Raw genomic sequence first — 19,038 nt, 5'->3', positions numbered from 1 at the left:
TTATTTAATAGTCAAGGAGATTTAATTGTCCTTTTTTCCCGTAATAAAAATTGAACATCGTTTGGACTGTGATAGCATAACATTACAAAAAGGGGCACAATCCGTTGGTGATATAATCTTAACTGAATTCACTTCATGTGATTTGTTTGATGACACCTGCTTATGAGGATTGGTATTGTATTTTGGAAATACTCTTTGGAAATTACAAATAATCAGTAATTAGATCCAATCTCTTCCTGAGGCTCTCCACAGATGCAGCCTGATCTGTAGAGCAATTTCATTGCCCCCAGCTCCTGCCTTTCTGCACATCAACACCATATGATCACAGGAAACAAACCCCAGATATGCCGGAACATTCCTGGCTGTCTGTACATTTTGTTTCACAGACCCTACACTGAAAACAATGAACAAGCCTTGAGATTACAAATGATCTTACTAACAATTTAAGAGACTTTGAATTTTTGACTTCCTGCCTGCAGGAAGGAAGTGACAGTTGGAAGTGTGGAGAACAGGTGTTACCCCGGACAGCATGATATCTTCTGCTTACTAAAATAAAAAACACTGCATCAACATTCCTACGTGGAAGTGAGTTCTAACCACAAGACTCAGTCTTTCCACCACAGACCCAGCTCCAGAAAACCAGATCTGTTTCCTACCAGGAAGTTGTTATACCCAGCATTAAAGGGCAGAGTAAGGGGCAGAGTTCTTTGAATTGGTCTTGGATGAATCCAAGTCAAGAATTGGGGGGTATGAAAATGTCCCCCTGCGTGTCCTTCCAGTTACTGGCCCTGCAGTTGCCTGGCGGAATCGTCAGGGGACTTAGAAGGGAAAGAATCAGGATTGGCATAAACTGGTCTCAGCGGAAGGGTAGGTGATTTCAAACCCTCTCTCATCTCCTTTTGTCTTTGTCTCCAAGTGAGGGGTCCAGCATTGTTTCCTCCCAGGAGCTTAATGTTGCTGTAATGGCATTCTTTTCTTTGCCAGGCTAACTTGTTCTCTATCCCTGGTGAAGGAACCTACCCTGCCTCCCAATCTGTTAGGGAAATTTTAGACTATTTTAGATCCCTTAGAAGAGCTGAGGACTCTTAAGTAATTGGAGGCTATGTCTTAGTCCAGACAATTAGCAGCCAGTCCTCTCCAGCCTCCTTTGTTAATGGTTCAAATCCATTATGGGATATGCATTTTGGAGGACATACAGATTAGAAAAGGTGGGAAAGATATTGTAACACTGGGACCTAAGTCTTTGTGAATGCTTGTAAAGAAGCATGGTCTTGGGGCGCCTGGGTGGCTCAGTGGGTTAAAGCCTTTGCCTTCGGCTTAGGTCATGATCCCAGGGTCCTGGGCTCGAGCCCCACTTCCCGCTCTCTGCTCAGCGGGAAGCCTGCTTCCCCTCCTCTCTCTCTCTGCCTGCCTCTCTGCCTACTTGTGATCTCTCTCTGTCAAATAAATAAATAAATAAATAAATAAGAAGCATGGTCTTTTCCTAACATGCATCTTGAGGTGAAGAAACTGCATTCCCCAGGGGCTTTGTTTTCTCTCTTCTTAGAGACCTTACAGAGCCATGGCTGTGCAGAAAGGAGTCCTGGAGGCTGTAATTGGGACCACACAAAAAAATTGAAGCTCATGGGCTGAGTGGTCAGATTGTATTGGGACAGGTAATACGTGATTTCTCCTTCTGAAAGGTCAGTGTGAGAACGAGGATTCTCTTGGAATAAAAGAGGAGTCAGCCATTATCAAAGCTTGGCACATTCCCCCTACTGCCCACCACTTCTCTTACTCTTCATCTCCATCCATTCCTTCCAGAGATCTTTCAAGGGCCCATTACGTGGTAGGCACCATGCTGAGATACGACCGTACAAAGATGAAAGCGAGTGTTCTCTGCCTTCAGGGAGCTTCCCTGGGGAAAGGGAGCTTTTGTAGGGGAGCCAGTGCCCAAACTATATAGGGAGACAAGTGCTACAGTACAAGCGTGGACGGATCCAGAAGGATTCAGGTGTTCTGACTCAAAGGAGGACATGCTTCCTTCTGTTTGGAGAAGGAGAGTAAGGAAGGGTTTCAGAGAGGAGGAAACTCTTAGAGTGGGGCCTGCAGGAGGAAGGCTATGCTTCCTTTCATGTGCGATCAGGAATAAACAATAAAATTCTGTCCCCACTGCCTAGCCGGCCAAGTTATTCAAGGCTCTCCCCATCTTTCTGCTTGCCTCTTGGCTATTTCATTGCTCTTTAGTGCTGCCATTTAAGGCATAAGTGGAATTGCAATTCATTTATGTTGCTTTTGCTGAGAAGTTAGGGACAACAAACAGGTGGAGGAAAGATTTCAAAAAATAGAGCATAAAGTTCTTATTAAGCCAGAATTGCTTTGTTTAATTGATTGTTACTAATCTGTAATTACTTTCAAGTTTTTATGCTAGTGAAATATTGCAGCTATGCCAATATTAATAAATTGAGAGTGAAAACTCCTCCACCCCGCCTCACCCATTCCCCAGGGGCAGCACTCTTAGTTTGAGGAGTGTATTTCTGGATTTTTAATTTATGCTTCAATCCACAGCGATGATATATTTTTTTAAGATTTATTTATTTATTTATTTGACAGGCAGAGACCATAAGTAGGCAGAGAGGCAGGCAGAGAGAGAGAGAGGAAGAGTAGCAGGCTCCCTGCTGAGCAGAGAGCCCGATGCGGGGCTCGATTCCAGGACCCTGGGATCATGACCTGAGCCGAAGGCAGAGGCTTTAACCCACTGAGCCACCCAGGCGCCCCCAGCGATGATATTTTAAGACAAAAATGAGATTGTGCCATTCGCATTGTTATACATAGCATCTACAGTTGACTACTCTCTCCTACCCCTCTCCTAACTCTCTATATTATGAACAGTCTTAGGACTAATTTTCAAAGAAATTGTCTTTATATGGCACAGAGAAAGTTACATATGGATATTGCTGTGAGTCAGTAGAAAAATCAATTTGGCCGAAATTCACCTCCTTCAAGAAGCCCTCTCTGATCAACTCTACTTTGATTTTTTTTCATTCTTTTCTTCTGAATCATCTTACATCTTGCTTTTGTATACTCTTTGGCTCCTGCTCCTAAACATACTCCTTTCTTGTACTCAAGCCCTTTTGGTTGCCGAGACCGAAGAGCCCATTTTGTAAGCCTTTTGGTTGCCTCTCGCTATTGATCTCTGTTCCAATCTTCTCACTCTCTGCATTGGCTTCTGTGCTAACTCTTCTGTCCCCTCACCACTTGGCTTCTATTCGTTCCCTCCTTCACTCAGCAAATAGGTGCTGAGTGTCCCAACATGCCAGGGTGGGGGGGGGTGCCCACACGTAGAGTTTGGGTCACTTTAATCTGGACTCCAGATCATGGCCTCCTGCAATTCCACTTACCAAATTCTCCCTGTGTTTCTTGGTTCAGATTTCTAAGCTGGAGCACCTGGCCCAGTTTACAGAGGGGCATTCTGTGAACCAGGGCCTGTTCATCCAGATGTGGCTGGAGAGGGGTGTGGAGGACTGTGCCCGGGAGAGCCCTTCACAGCCCTGACATGCCCAGCTCAGTCCATCAGTGTTCTCAGGTCTTACCAGTGCATTGGTGACATATCCCTAACTGGGACATAAGTGAGGAAGAACTGTGTCTCTCACCACGATCCACTCGTAGAAAATGTTCATAAGCTATGCTAACACAGGTGCTCTTTTGTTTACAGGAGGTAGGCTTATTGTGGGTAGCGAGCGAGCATCACTACCTCCTTCCTGTTCAGACAGCACGACTAGTTATCAGAGCTTTCCGTGCTGTAGAGAATTCTGCACGAACTCTGTCTTTGAAGGTAAAGGTGAAGAGACATTAGAAACTAGAAGGAAGGGTGCCTAGGTAGCTCAGTGGGTTAAGCCTCTGCCATCAGTTCAGGTCATGATCTCAGGGTCCTGGGATTGAGACCCATGTCGGGTTCTCTGCTTAGCAGGGAGCCTGCTTTCCCCTCTCTCTGCCTGCCTTTCTGACTACTTGTGAACTCTCTCTCTCTGTCAAATAAATAAATAAAATCTTAAATAAATTTTAAGAAACTGGAGGGAAATTAGATGTGAGAAATATAAAATGAGTGCCATTTTTAAATTCCCACACATGAAAATAAAAAAATAAAATGAGTATTTAAAATGGAATTAAAGACCTAGCCCAGAATCCTTTTACTTCGTTCCAGGCAATTTTATTCAACAATTGTCTTCAAATGCCCAGGTCACAATTCCTATTAATACACAAAATTTCTAGAAGAAATCATAACACATCATACCACTGATGACTCAAGACAGAGGGCTAGGAGGTTAGAATCTAGTTTGTATCCAGTTTCTCTTAAATATAAAGTTTTGTCAGGGATGACATGGAGAATCAGTGACAATTATATGGTATTAAAAATAGTTGGTGGGGCACTGGGGTGGCTCAGTGGGTTAAAGTCTCTGCCTTCGGCTCAGGTCATGACCCCAGGGTCCTGGGATTGAGCCCCGCATCGGGCTCTCTGCTCAGGAGGGAGCCTGCTTCCCTTCCTCTCTCTCTGCCTGCCTCTCTGCCTACTTGTGATCTCTGTCTGTCAAATAAATAAATAAAATCTTTAAAAAAAAATAGTTGATGACAGAAATGGTGCTCACATGGTCTTTCTACCCTGTCCTCTCATGTTCTCTGTACCAGTCTTCCAGCTCTTGTTTGAGAGGACTTCCGCAAAACATCAGCAGATTGCAAGTTCAAGTTCAAATAAAATAGCTAGCTTGAGGAAGCAGCTGACTGACTGCGTTGCAGTGGGCGGGCAGGAGGAGGCAATCCTCAGAGCTGCTATCAGAATCCTAGGGGCATTGGGGAGCTAGGCGGCACAGGGCCCCTTCTGCAAAGGGCCTGCCTGGGGAGAGAGGAACCCAGAGAAATAATGGCGTGCCTCAGTCTGCCGGGAGGCACAGGGGAAGCCATCGAAGGAAGCCAGTGTGTGGAAGGGATCAGAATCAGTGCTCCCCTCAGCACTCTTGCTTCATCCGTTGCAGCCAAGGCTCTCCCCACTGCCCAGGTGGCTCTGGGGCTCCCCACTGGCTTCCCCACCTCCCGGTTAACACCGCTTCTGTCCATCCTGCACACCAGCACTCGCCACCCTTTCCAAATGATCAAGGAAGTGGCTCTTCTGTCCAGAAAACATTGCTTTATCACTGCCTGCCTCACACACACACACACACACACACAGACACCACCCCACCCCACCCCGCACCCACACCCAGATCCTTCATGGATCATTGACATTCTGACCCCAGCCACGTCTTCTAACATCACCTGTCCTTACTTCCTGCCACGGGACATCAGACTCTCATAACCGCTCTAGCCTCCGGGCTTTTTGTGTGTGTGTCTGGAATGTTACTGACACCCCAAAACCTGCCATCTGTCCTCCTCATCTTTCCCTCCCCTTCCCACAGCCCGAAGAGGAAATTCTCCTCTGTGTTACCATAGCACTTGGGCTGTACTTCTGACCTCAGTGATTTTTCTCGTTCCCAGGTGTGTTTTGTCTGTTGGACTTTGAGCATCTTTAGGGCAGAAATCTTCTGTCCTTTCACCTTCACACTCCAGCATCTAGCAAAGGTGAAGTGCTCATTTGGAGGTGCTCCCAAGTAGTTTTTGAAAGAAGGCTATTCATGGAGACAGTTGTTGTCTTTTAAATATTTGATATGCTTTCGGACTAAATATGGACAGCTCTTAAGACGTCAATCCTGAAAACAGGTTTCTAACACATGTCGGTTCCCTCACCAGCAAAATAAAAATATTAATCTGGGTTACATAACAATTAATGTGCAAGAACAGATAGTTCAGGTACTAGGAAGAAATCTGGTTAGGAGGCTGGCAGTGTGAATCCAAACTCCCTTTCTGAACACTTTGAAGAAAAACAAGGGGTACTTTTCCTTGATGAGGACCCCGGTTTGGGGTATCTCTTTTTGCCTGGATTTGCTTAGATAAAAAATCAAGGATCACATTACAGTTCTTCTTCTCCTTTAACTCTAAAATTATATGATTCTGATGGTTCCACTTAACAAATGTTAAGTATTCCATAATTTTTGTGTGTGTGCTCAAGTTGGCAATCCAAGCTACACTGAAAGATCTGCTTTTTACCAGCGCTGCAAAGCATATTCAGAAATCCATTTGACTTTGAATAATGGACGTGCAAACACATTAAGTCATCATCTCCACCACTGTTCTGTTTCTTTAAGAGACCTCGCTCAGCAAGTTGGAAGATCATTGAACCATATGAGGGTCAATAAAAGAATAAAAGTCACTGATTAGTGATTTCAGGACAAGGAACTGGATCCTCGCTCAGTATCAGTGTCCATACGCCACTCACAACCGAAGGGGGAGTGTTTGATCATCAGCAGCTAGCCCTTCTCAGGATGGCTTCTGGAAGACTCATCAAGCTCCTGATTTTTGAGCTTCTTGAGTTTGTTGCTTTCGTCACTCCCACGCTGGTGATCGTGGAACAGTTTGCCACTGCCTATCAAAAGAAAGCGGGTAGCCCTGGGAAAACGCATTATTGGCTGATTGTTTCCTGTTCCATTGCCTATGTGGCTTCTGTGACTCTACTGGTATGGGTTCCCGTTAAAGTTCTCTTATACAAGAAGCATCGCCTTTACAAAAAAATTAAAGGATGGTGAGTAAAATGGTTCTAAAGCAGGGAATCTCTGTGATGCTTTCAAACACACTGTCTCAGGTACTACAGGTAAGGATGTTCGCGTAGCACAAATGTACATAACGTACGCGTGTTATGATCAGTGAAGAGGAATTAGCACCGCTTCTATAGATATGTTGATAATATGGTATCTTCCTTTAAAAAAAAATAGGGACATTTTTCTGACTGATAGCAATGCATTTATGTGTTCCTAAGTTTGCGGTTAGCATGAGTCCATGATATACAAATGTTGGACCTAATTCCTCTGTACACTGAACTGCATAAAGTTATCACAGTGAATTTATAGAAATCATAATTGAGAGATTCTAGTGTAGAATTTTACTTTTGTGTGAAACAGAGTATTGTCTATTTAGAAATATTTATATTACGTTGTTTTGCAGGTCTAAAGAAATCATCCTTTGACCCTTAATCAACTGAGATTTTTAAGCAACTGGTCTCTTTACTTAGATTTTTAAAAAAATAATACTTTACTATGTCAGTAAATCCTTTTTCCCTGGTGTGTGTCTGGTGGGGGGGGGGGGAACTGCCACAGTAACAGTATAGAAATGTTTTAAATAAATTAAGATCTAATGTTGGTTCAACAGTAATTTGATGACCGTATCACCTGTATCAATAAAGTGCGAATAATCTCTGATACTAATATTTTTTCCCTTTAGATCTTCAGATCTGATTTTTACTCATCTGAGATTTCTTTGTTTTCTTTGCTTAGTTAAACCTTCTTTCATACTTATATTTTATTTATTTATTTTAAAGATTTTGTTTATTTATTTGACAGAGAGCAGGAGAACACAGCAGGGGCAGGGGTAGGCTGAGGGAAAAGCAGGCCCCTCTGCTGAGCAGGGAGCTTGTGCCAGCTCGATCCCAGGACCCTGGGATCATGACCTGAGCCAAAGGCAGAGGCTTAATTGACTGAGCCACCCAGGGGCCCTAATACTGATCTTTTATTTTAAAGCCAAACAACATCAACATATTTGAAAGCAAGCCCCTGGGAATTTTAACAAGGGCAGAAATGTAAAAATCATAGAGACAACCATCTAATTGTATTGGGAGGGTGCAGAAGGGGAGGACTGACGTGTTGAGTTCACAAGGGATCTCTGGGTGCCAATTTTAGATGTGGGACTTTCATTTCCCTGAGGGCAAATATGTTGAAGTGTTTCTGGAAATAAACCATTTGGTTGACACTGTGTTTATCAATGGGGTTTAGGGATTTTCCAAACCTTGACCCAAAGTTTCAGAATTATCTATGGAGCTGAGCTGGGTCCTTTACTTCTTACACCATCTAGGAGTAACTTTGACTGTCCAGGACTCCTGGCTGGGCTGGGAGTTTTGAGGGAAGGATGGACTATCCAAATGACTCTAGAAACCATTGGTTTACTCTAGCCCAGAAAAGCACTCCTTGATTTTTGTTTTGTTTCGTTTTTTTATAATGACTCAAATCCCTAGGACTGTAGGTTCTCAGTATCATTCAGGCAGCAAACCTTCCATATCAGTTACCATCATCATCATTAAGTTATAAGTGCTTCTTTACTCATCACGTATTTGCTGAGAGATTTATATGTGAATTTCATTTTCTTCTATACTACCTTATAAGTAGATATTTTCCTGAGTTTATCATCGCTATTCCCAAGAGGAAATTTATGATTAGAGAGGTTATGCAACTTCCCTGGTCATTTAACTAATGAGTGAGAGGACCAGACTTTGGACCTCCATCCATCTGACTCCGTAATCGCTACTTCTTTTTTTTTTTTTTAAGTTTTTTTTTTTTTTTTAACTTATTTGAGAGAGAGGAGAGAGAATGAGAGAGGTGAGGACGAGAGGAGAGAGGTCAGAGGGAGAAGCAGACTTCCTGCCGAGCAGGGAGCCCAGTGCGGGACTCGATCCTGGGAATTCGGGATCATGACAGAAGCGGAGGGCAGTCGCTTAAGCAACTGAGCCACCCAGACGACCCATGATCGGTACTTCTAACCACTCTCCTAACTGTGTCTTTGAATGACAAGGTCCCAATCTGCTGGGGTAAGTTGAGGGTAAGGAAGAGAGTAGCTTTACATTTCTACTCCCCAGTACACATTTTGCTTTACAAATCTGGTCCACGTACTCTCCTTGTGCTAATGAGTCTTGGGCTGTGTCACAGTTACACTTTCCATGAATTCTTTGGGGAAATACTTTTCTGGTCTTTCATTTTCTTTGTAGGTGTGGCTGGGTGCAGGTGTTCTAAACAGGTATACGATAGGTTATTTAGTTTTACTGCAACTATGAAACTATTTCCTCATGGCTTCATTTGTGAACACTGTCATATTGCTACCTCTTACTGGCATAGAAGAGAAAAGTTACCTAGCTCTATCCTAGAAACTTTACACATTCTGTACTATTAAATTAAAGTTTTTTGACAGCCAGGTGGGGTATGTGCTAGTATTCTCATTTTAAAGATAAAGAAATAGAAACTCTAATAAGAGATAGACTTTGTCAGGTCAAAAAATTTGTAAGTGATGGAGCTGGGATTTATAAGCCCAGATTGGCCTAAATCTGTGCTCTTTCCTTTATCTTGTGTAACTTCTCCTTTATTTTTTTTTCTGTCTTTGAATGCCAAGTGTATTTCAAAATCAACACAACTCTTTTGGTGTCATTAAGATATAGTACATCCAAAAATGTGTATTTGGATATTATATATGATTCTCAAACTTATGTATATGGGTATTTTAATATATGTAGTCAGGCAGAGTGTTTATCCTAATTGCTAGATAAAGATGATGCAAAAATAATTGGTATTATAGAAGGTAGGAATTGAAATAATGACTAATGAAGAATGCTTAAATAGTTATTTACACAAAATCTTATAGGTCCTTAGTATTTACAGATAGATGGTTGTCCTATTTAAGGATGTCCTTGTAGGTTCACAATGCCATTATTAGCCCCATGAAGCTGGTATTCAGGAGAGAATGAGGAATGTGCCCTGGCCATATAGCTGAGAGGAACAGACCTGAGTTCAAATCTCAGCTTTTTTTTTTTTTTTTCTTAAGATTTTATTTATTTATTTGACAGAGAGACAACGAGAGCAGGAACACAAGCAGGGGGAGAGGGAGAAGCAGGCTTCCCACCATTCAGGAAGCCTCATGTAGGGCTCAATCCCAGGACACTGAGATCATGACCTGAGCCAAAGGCAGATGCTTAGCAACTGAGCCACCCAGGCACCCCAAATCTCAGCTTTGACATTGACTGTGAGGATTTGTGTGAGTTATTTAAGTCCTTTGAATCTTAATTTTCTCATGAGCATAACAGGGACAACTGAGCTTTTTCATTTGAAGTGCTGTTTTAAGAAACTGAATAAGATTAGGCATATAAAATCCCAAGCATAATGCCTGGCACGTAGTACGGATTCTATAAATATTATTGTTATTACCTCAGGCTGATTAGTATTTCCATTTAATTAGCAATAATCGCGTCTCAGATAAACCTCATTGACTACGATACTGCCACTGCACAAAGCTAGTGTTTCCATTTAAAACATGATCTTGTTTAGGGGCACCTGGGTGGCTTCCTTGGGTATGTGTCTAACTCTTGATTTAGGCTCAGATCGTGATCTCAGGGTTGTGAGATTGAGCCCAGTGTTGGGCTTTGTGCTGAGCATGGAGCCTGCTTAAGGTTCTCTCTTTCTCCCTCTGCCCCTTCCCACCCCATGCACTCTCTCTCTCTAATTAAAAATACCAAAATGAATAAATAAATAAATAAACAAAAATGTGATCTTGTTTAATCCCCAGAATAGCTCTGAGAAGTGGTAAAAGTGATTTAAAAAATAGTGATGATGAAGAAAATTATATGCTATAAGTGATGTTCTTCAAATTTGGAAAATCTTGTAGGTCTCTTTCATCCTTTGAGGAAAAATGATGGTCCATATAGTGATATCATGAATATCTTATAAAGTATTTGGCACTTATACAGTGCTTCTATGTTTTGTTTTTTCACTTGACCTGCATGCCAGTGTTGTGAAGTTGACCGAGTAGATATAATTCCTATTTTGTAAGGGAGGAAACAATGCCAGAGATCTTAAGACATCCACACTAAATCAACAGTAGAGTCTGAACTTTAATCCAGTGCTCTTTCCTTTACTCTTGTGAAACACTTCCTTATTCTCTTTAGAATGAGTGTTCCTTTTTCAGGATGCCTGTCATAATTCATAATGGACTAGGGAGATGGTTTGAGGAATGAGGAAAAGCTGTTTATGTACACACCAAATTGTATATCCCAGTAAATAAGAGAAATCCTTTCCTGGGCTGTCAGCGAATGTGTGAAACCATTGAGCTACAAAGCTGGTCTGCAACTGGAGCATATCTCAGTGGAGAGGGTACCTGGCAATACGATAATAATGGAGGACTTGTGGGGATTCCCAGAATGCCTTGGGACCCAGGGATTCATTTCAGGAATTCTCTCAGTCTGTCAGAGTACAATTACCTTGGATCATGACATGTCATGAATTCCGGGAGGTGCCATGTTTGAAACGTGCCAACATTTTGGACTACATTTTACTTTGCTTAAGTCCTTAACCTATCAGACATGATTTGCTGTTGATTTGTTTAAGACAGTGGTAGTAATAGTAGTAGTAGTTATAGTCGTAGTAAAATAAGGGAAGTACTTATTGAAAGCTGCTCAGTTGGAGCACTATGTACCAAGCATAGTGGTAAACGCATGGCCTATATTATCTTAGTTAATTCTCTGACCTTTTTATGTAAGAACACTTAGAGTGTTCTTCTTCCAAGTGAGGAAATTGGGGCACAGAAATTATAAGACCACATAGCCAGTGAGCTGTGGAACCAAAACTGACCACAGGGTGGTTTGACTCCAGAGCCCGGTCTCTTGAGGACCTTACTACCTTACTAATTTAAGTAAGGACCTACTTCTTACTACCTTCCTACCACAGTGGCACACACAAGTCATGTGCACAGTGGTGGTAACACCTGGGCACTGCTAGACAGGCTGGATGAATGGAAGGAAGTAGAGCTTGCTCTTTTCAGACCTGGGAAGGCCATCAGTAAGTTACCATGAACTAAGCACTGGTGCTTAATTTACTTCTTTGCAGAGCACTCCTCCTTTTATCAGTGGGTCTGTCCATTTTCTGTTGATTAGCAATAATTGTGTGACATTTGACTATAGGCTTTTTCTTCCTTGCCCCACCATATCCAGTAAATTGGGAATATACTTACTTTTGCTTTTCTCTCCCACCTTTTGAAATAAGTTACCAGATTCCATCAATTCTTCCTCTTTGATCTCTCTTGCACCACCTCTTTGTTCTCCATGACTGTTAACCTCACCCCAGTTAGGCACTAACTTCGAGGGCCATCATACAATGGACATAGTTCCCCAAATTTACCTATGTTCAAATCCAGTATCAGTATTTGTCTCGGTTGTTTTGTTCAAGGAAGCACGAAGAACACTTTATCAGCGAATGCTGGGACTCCTCAACTTCACCAGCTGCTTCCTGGTCCTTCGCTGCTTCTCCCCACCATCCCACTCCTTTACAGTCTCTGTTCACAGAATAAAAATCTCCTTTAAAAATGTTTTCTGCGTTCATCTGTTGATGGACATCTAGGTTCTTTCCACAGTTTGGCTATTGTGGACGTTGCTGCTATAAACATTCGGGTGCACGTGCCCCTTCGGATCACTACGTTTGTATCTTTAAGGTAAATGCCCAGGAGTGTAATTGCTGGGTCCTAGGGTAGTTCTATGCAGCCATCAAAGGAAAGGAAATCTTGCCATTTGCGACGACATGGATGGAACTAGAGCGTATCATGCTTAGTGAAATAAGTCAATCGGAGAAAGACAACTATCATATGATCTCCCTGATATGAGGAAGTGGAGATGCAACGTGGGGGGTTTGGGGGGGTAGGAGGAGAATAAATGAAACAAGATGGGATCGGGAGGGAGACAAACCATAAGTGACTCTTCATCTCACAAAACAAACTGAGGGTTGCTGGGGGGAGGGGGTTGGAAGAGGGTGGTGGGGTTATGGACATTGGGGAGGGTATGTGCTATGGTGAGTGCTGTGAAGTGTGTAAACCTGGCGATTCACAGACCTGTACCCCTGGGGATGAAAATACATTATATGTTTATTAAAAAGTAATAATAATAATAAATTTTTAAAAAATGTTTTCTGCACACCATTCCTGCCCCTTAAAAATGGAATCTCCCCCTTGCTTGTACAGTGGTATTGATATTATACCACCGAATCCTAAAGCTAGAAGGCACCTTAGAGTTCTACCACACTATTTCTCACAATACAGATAGACAATGGACGTCTGATTTCAAGGGGAATTCACTAGTTTTTGTGTCTCTGATTCTGAGGATGGCCTTCCTTATTTCTATCTAAGAAAATAAAAATCTGCCACCATGAAAGTTCCTCCCTATCTTCTTTGTAGACTTCATGTCCTCTACCCCCCCTTGATATGCCAGTGAATTTGGCCATGGCCAGGAGCTCTACCCAATTCCTATGCCTGATTATCTAGATTTCCGCCCCCCCTTTCTTTTTAAGTAGACTCCATGTCTAGCTGGAGCCCAGTGTGGGGCATGAACTCATGACCTTGAGATCAAGACCTGAGCTGAGGTCAAGAGTTGGATGCTTAACGGACTGAGTCACCCAAATGCACCCCATAATTTCCCCTTTTTATTGCTTTGCAAGTGTTCTCATTGGCTCATAACATAAACTCCCCCTTATATGATGATGATTCCCAAAACTGTGTCTCCAGGGTTGACATTCCTCTGAGTGACTTCAGAGGAAAGTGTGTATATTAAAGTTTTTCAAATATTTGAAGGTACCTACCTCACTCTGCCATCGCAAGCATACCCCGTGGCAGTCTGCTAAGTCTTCTGTGGGGTACAGGTTTTATCTTCTGTGGGGTACAGTCTGCTAAGTCTTCTGTGGGGTACAGCAAGGTGTCCTTGCTCTGTCATTTCTAGACCTTTTGCCCTTTTGGATATTTCCTTGGGACGATAGCTGACTTGTTAATGTTCAGATGATCTCAATGATAATCGGATATCCTATGGATTCAGCCGTCAACTTCAGCTATTGGTGTGATGTATTGACTTCAACTACAACTGTGTCACATTCATCACTGAGGGTGTGACTTCTCGAAAAACTGGCTTTTATTGCAGTTACCTTATCTTGTGCTTAGGCAACTTCCAGGAACCTGTAAGTGCCATACAGTCAGTGTGTCTTATGTGGTTTTTCATGCCAGGAACAGTGTAGTTCACATATCTAACAATAGTTTAGATGAATGGGTGAATGGATGAGTGCAGAACTCGGCTTGTAGTATGAGCTCCGTGGGGTTAGTGTCAAGGAGGAGGGAAGTTAATGGAAGATTGTGGGGAGTCTTGAAAGACAAGGAAGGGAACTTGGACTCAAAGAGATAGGTGATAATGTGTGTGAGTTTCTGAGCATAGAGTGGTTCCCACCATTATTATCTGACCTGCACTTTGTCCATGAAAAATCTCAGGGCCAGAATTCTTGCTGCACAAATAGGAATCATTAACTCATCATGGCTGAGCTCAGTCAGGTCTTTCTTCATAGGGCTACTCCCGGGGGAGGGAGGGGTCCTTCTTTCTAATTTATTCCAGATACCCCCAGAGCTCTACTGGTAGTGTTCTAGCTCATCCTTCCACCTGGAACTTACACCTGGTCCACAAGTCCTTCTCCTCAGCTGTTCTGTTCTCTGGTTACAGCCTTGCACTAGTCTTAGCACAAGTACACTTTCAAAGATGTGTCTGTGGGATTTCCAGCATACATTTCATTGTGTGAATTTCCTAGGATAGCTGTTACAGAGTACCACAAGCTTGGGAGTGTAAACAATAGAAATACACAGTCCCCTAATTCTGGAGGCTAGAAATCTGAGGCCAAGGTGTTGGTTGTTCCTTCTGAGGGCTGTGAAGGAGAATATGTTCCAGGCCTCCCAGATTCTGGTGGTTTACTGCCACTCTTCAGCATTCCTTAACATTGATGCATCACCCTGATCTCTGCCTTCATCATCACATGGTGTTCTCCCTGTGTCTCCTCACATGGTCTTCCCTCTGTGTGTGTCTGTCTCCAGATTTTCCCTTTTTACAAGGACACCAGTCATGTTGGATTAGGGCCCATGCTGATGACCTCAATTTAACTTACTACCTCTGGAAAGATACTATTTCCAATATAGTCACATTCTGAGGTACTAGGGGTTGGGACTTCAACATGTGCTGGCCTATGATAGTCTGCGCTCTGGTCTGTCCAAAATTCATCTTCTTCTCACATGCAAAATAGACTCATTGAAACTGAGAAGGGCAAATTTCACTAAATTTTGAGGCTTGAGAATAATCCCCTGTGGCTGGACACTGTGTCCTCTGGGCCTATCAGACTGGAGGCTTCATGCTTTTCCTGGCTTCTGGGTCTGAGGAGGAAAAACCTCTGGGCCACTGGTGGCAGTGGTAGCCTCTCAGGCCTCTGAAGCACTGTCAGAGTCATTCTTCCCTTTTCTTGAAAGATAGTACACGTTCACAGCCAAATAGCTCTAGCAGCCCACTTCCTGCCTCTTGAATCCCAGAAGGCTCACAGCTTTCCTTCCCTTTTGTCCCATCTCTGTCCCGTTTTAGTCCCAGCTGGCAGTGGTAGCATTTCTGCTGAGACAGGTGATTGGATTCACAGGCCACACCCTTAGTATCCTCTCTAGAACATTCTCTTTCATTTTTTAAAAAGATTTTATTTATTTGAGAGAGAGAACATGAGCGTGGGAGTGGGGCACGAAGGGGCAGGGGCAGAGGGAGAAGCAGACTCCGTGCTGAGCAGGGAGCCCGATGTGGAACTCGATCCCAGGACCCCAGGATCATGACCTGAGTCAGGGCCAAACACTTACCCTACTAGCCACCCAGGCGCCCCTCTTATTTTTTGCACCATGGATAGACAGAAATTTCCAAATCTTCAAGTTCCAGCTCCTTAACAGTTATTCTTTCTTCAATTTCTCTTTCCCCTCTTGAATTTTGCTCGAAGCAGCAAGGAGACACCAGGCAGTGTCTTCAGGACTTGGCTTAGAAATCTCAGCTAAGTATCTGAGTTCATCAGCTGTGAAGTTCTACTCCATACCCCGCAGAACACAGGTCCTCCAAGTGTTCTGCTGCTTTATAGAAAGGATCATCTTCCCTCCACTTTCCAGTAACACTATCCTGTGTGCTGCCTGAGTCTTCACCAGGAACACCTGAACATTCGTATTTGTAGTATTTCTGTTCATGACAATGTGCGTCTACCAGTTCTGGAGGCTGGAGGTCTTGGGTCAAGGTTGGTTGGTTCCTTCTGAGGGCTGGTGGTTCACGGGCACTCTGGTGTACTTGGCCAAGCATCATCTGGCTAAATTTAGCCTTCATCTGCTGTCTCCTTGTGTCTTCATATAATCTTCCTTCTGTACATTCTCCTAATTTTCCCTTTTTTTTTTTAAAATATTTTATTTATTTTTATTTGACAGACAGAGATTACAAGTAGGCAGAGAGGCAGGCGGAGAGAGAGAGGAGGAAACAGGCTCCCTGCTGAGCAGAGAGCCCGATGCGGGCCTCGATCCCAGGACCCTGAGATCATGACCTGAGCCGAAGGCAGCGGCTTAACCCACTGAGCCACCCAGGCACCCCCTAATTTTCCCTTTTTATAAGGACACTGGTCATGTTGGATTAGGCATCACCCTAGTGACCTCATTTTAACCTCTTACCTCTAGAAAGACCCTGTTGCTAAATAAGATTACATGGTGAGGTACCATGAGCTGGAACTACAACATATCTTTTGGGGAGGAGGCACAGAATTTAACCCACAACCCTTATTCATAAATTATAAACATATGTTGGCAGTCAGTCAAGATTTTAAAATACAAATTATCATGATTTCTGGTTACATAAAACACAGAACTTGGATTGGGAACAGATTACATTGTTATTTTCACTAACCTCTAATTGAAAGCTATGATTTCTTTCCATTTTGAACGTTGGTAACAAATCACAGTAGTATTACCAGAACCTGTAATTTCATTACATAGGTCTTTTCATATCACATTACAGCTGTTGCAGATACTTCATCAAATGGGTTATGAATGATTTCAGTTTCCACTAGATCTTGAGTACTCCAAAGGAAATCAGAAGACAATGTTCATAGATAGGCACATATATTACTATATCAAAATTGTAAAAGAATTTGGATAACTGTATTTCAACATAATTGCTTGTTTTTTTTTTTTTAAATTATGTTTTATGAAAGACCCATAGGTTTTACCAGATTCTTAGAAGTTTCACGGCACAAAAATTGTTCAAAAACATTGTGCTAGCCAGTGGAGAGAATGTAGTGAAACCACTCAGATAAGTTTCCTGCTTCCATGGAACTTCGTTTGGGTGACTGGCAAAGAGGAGGAATGTGTAAAACGGTACCCAAGAAATAATCAGCAGAATTTCAGATGGCCGTAGGGCTGTAAATGTATATAATTCTGTGTCAGACGTGGAAGATCTGGGAGTAGAGAGCTGCTGGCAAAAGGAGAGCAAGTGTACAACGTGAAAGTGGGGCGAGTTTGCTGTGATCAGGAAATAACTAGAAAGCCAGTATGGCTGGAGTTAAGAGGTTTTTGGGAGAGAAGGTCATTCTAAATGAGAAAGACAGTGGGAGAAAGAAGAGAAACCACAACATATAGAACGTGTAAGCTAGAGTAATAGGTTTCAATTTTATTCTAATGACGTTACTCGTGCATTGGTGATTTTTAAAAAATATGTAAAATGCACAAGTGTATGTATTTTATGAAAAATACACAACATAAAACTTACCATCCTAGTCGTTTTTAAGTGTACAGATCAGTGGCCCTAAGTGCATTCACACTGTGTCCAGACCAACCAACCATTCGCAGAGCTCTTTTCATCTTGCAAAACTGAAATTTTGTCTCCACCAAACACTAACTCTCCATTCACCCCACCCCCCATCATTGGAGAATTTTTGGTAGGGCAGTGATAATCATGTTTTACATTTTAGAAATATAACTGCTCTGTGGAGACAATGTTGCTAGGCAAGAGTAGAAGCACTAACAGGAAATTGGTTAGGAAGTCAGATGAGATATGATAGCCCATGACCTGCAGTGTTAGCAAAGGATGGTTTGAAAAAGTGTTTTCAGTACATATACTTGATGTAAAGCAGACAGCATTTGATGATCATTGGAACAGGTATGGGGAAGGATGTGGAGTCTTTTTCAGGCATGTTAAATCTGGATTGCCTACTAGACATCCAAGTGGAGGTACCAACAGTATTGGTCATACAAGCCCAGAACTCAGGCGTATTTACTTTTATATAATACTGATATTGATTTTTTTGAAAAAAGACATTTAGAGATCATAAGAGATAAACCATGACTTCAAGTGAAAACATTTGGGTACTTCTTACTCAAACCAAAAAAATCATATATATATATGATAATGTATATGATATTATATATATATATACACACACACACACACACACACACACACACACATATATATATATATACATATATATACAATATTCGGAAGGTATGGGTAAGTAGCTGTTATTTGAAACCATGGGATTGGCTTAGGTAATTGAGGGAGAAAATATAGATAAGGAGGAGGAGTGGGAGTAATACCTGGGACATTCTTATCTATTTTTGAGTACAAGCTGAGTAGAAAGCTCTAACTATCCTTAGAGAACCAGGTGCTGCAGGAGCCTAGTACTGGACTCAGAAAAATAGGCAAAGCTACCCCTTAAAAACCCCATTGTACCTCTGGTTTTAGCAGGTCATATTGGGTCTGGTTGGGAGAGGGGTGTATCCCGCCCCCTAATTTATGTCTATACCTAGAAGGTGAGATAGACAGTAGCATGGTAGTACCAAATAAACCTTAGTTTATTTGAAAGAGTTCAACACTTTTTTTGTACTTAGAAACACATTATCATATAAATGTAATTTTTTAAATGTGTAATTAGTTAAATATCTATTTAAGGAATGGAGGTATTTCATGAAACAAAAGCTTTGAGAATACTTTGTCCTCCCCAAAATTAATGATGCTAAGTGTATATTTTAATTCTTTCTGTCATAAGATATTTTATGTATTATATATGTATTATATCACAATAACAATTTGATTAATTGATTATTGTAATGTTTAAGAAGGGGTCCAAAAACAAGTTTGGAAAATTATGTGTTTTTTATATATCCTATATATGTATATATACACACATACATATGTGATTTTATATATATGTGATATATAAAAATTTTTATTTTTGTGTATATATATTAAAATGTGATATATGTGATACATAAAATCACGTATATAAAATCACACAATATTTCACTATGTATATATAT

The 19,038-nt window shown here is 41.9% G+C and overlaps 1 protein-coding gene and 1 pseudogene across 2 annotated transcripts in view; one reads left to right on the top strand and one right to left on the bottom strand.

Moving 5' to 3' along the window:
• The first annotated feature begins 246 nt into the window (after window positions 1-246).
• The window catches only part of TMEM236 (transmembrane protein 236), a 41,948-nt gene continuing 23,156 nt past the window's right edge, over window positions 247-19,038 (top strand). The window contains exons 1-3 of one of the 2 annotated variants that reach the window (XM_059184019.1): window positions 247-867; window positions 1,547-1,655; window positions 5,509-6,649. In XM_059184019.1, coding sequence (XP_059040002.1) covers window positions 6,393-6,649 — 257 coding nt within the window. In that variant the 5' untranslated portion in view covers window positions 247-867; window positions 1,547-1,655; window positions 5,509-6,392. Of the gene's footprint in view, window positions 868-1,546; window positions 1,656-5,232; window positions 6,650-19,038 lie in introns of those variants that run through there. The other variant, XM_059184020.1, reaches the window with a different exon arrangement.
• Window positions 10,041-10,173, bottom strand: LOC131839945 (U4 spliceosomal RNA; annotated as a pseudogene).

This window comes from Mustela lutreola, chromosome 8, assembly GCF_030435805.1.
Source record: "Mustela lutreola isolate mMusLut2 chromosome 8, mMusLut2.pri, whole genome shotgun sequence".
Classification (NCBI taxonomy): Eukaryota; Metazoa; Chordata; class Mammalia; order Carnivora; family Mustelidae; genus Mustela; species Mustela lutreola.
This window is presented reverse-complemented; position numbering and strand designations above follow the sequence as displayed.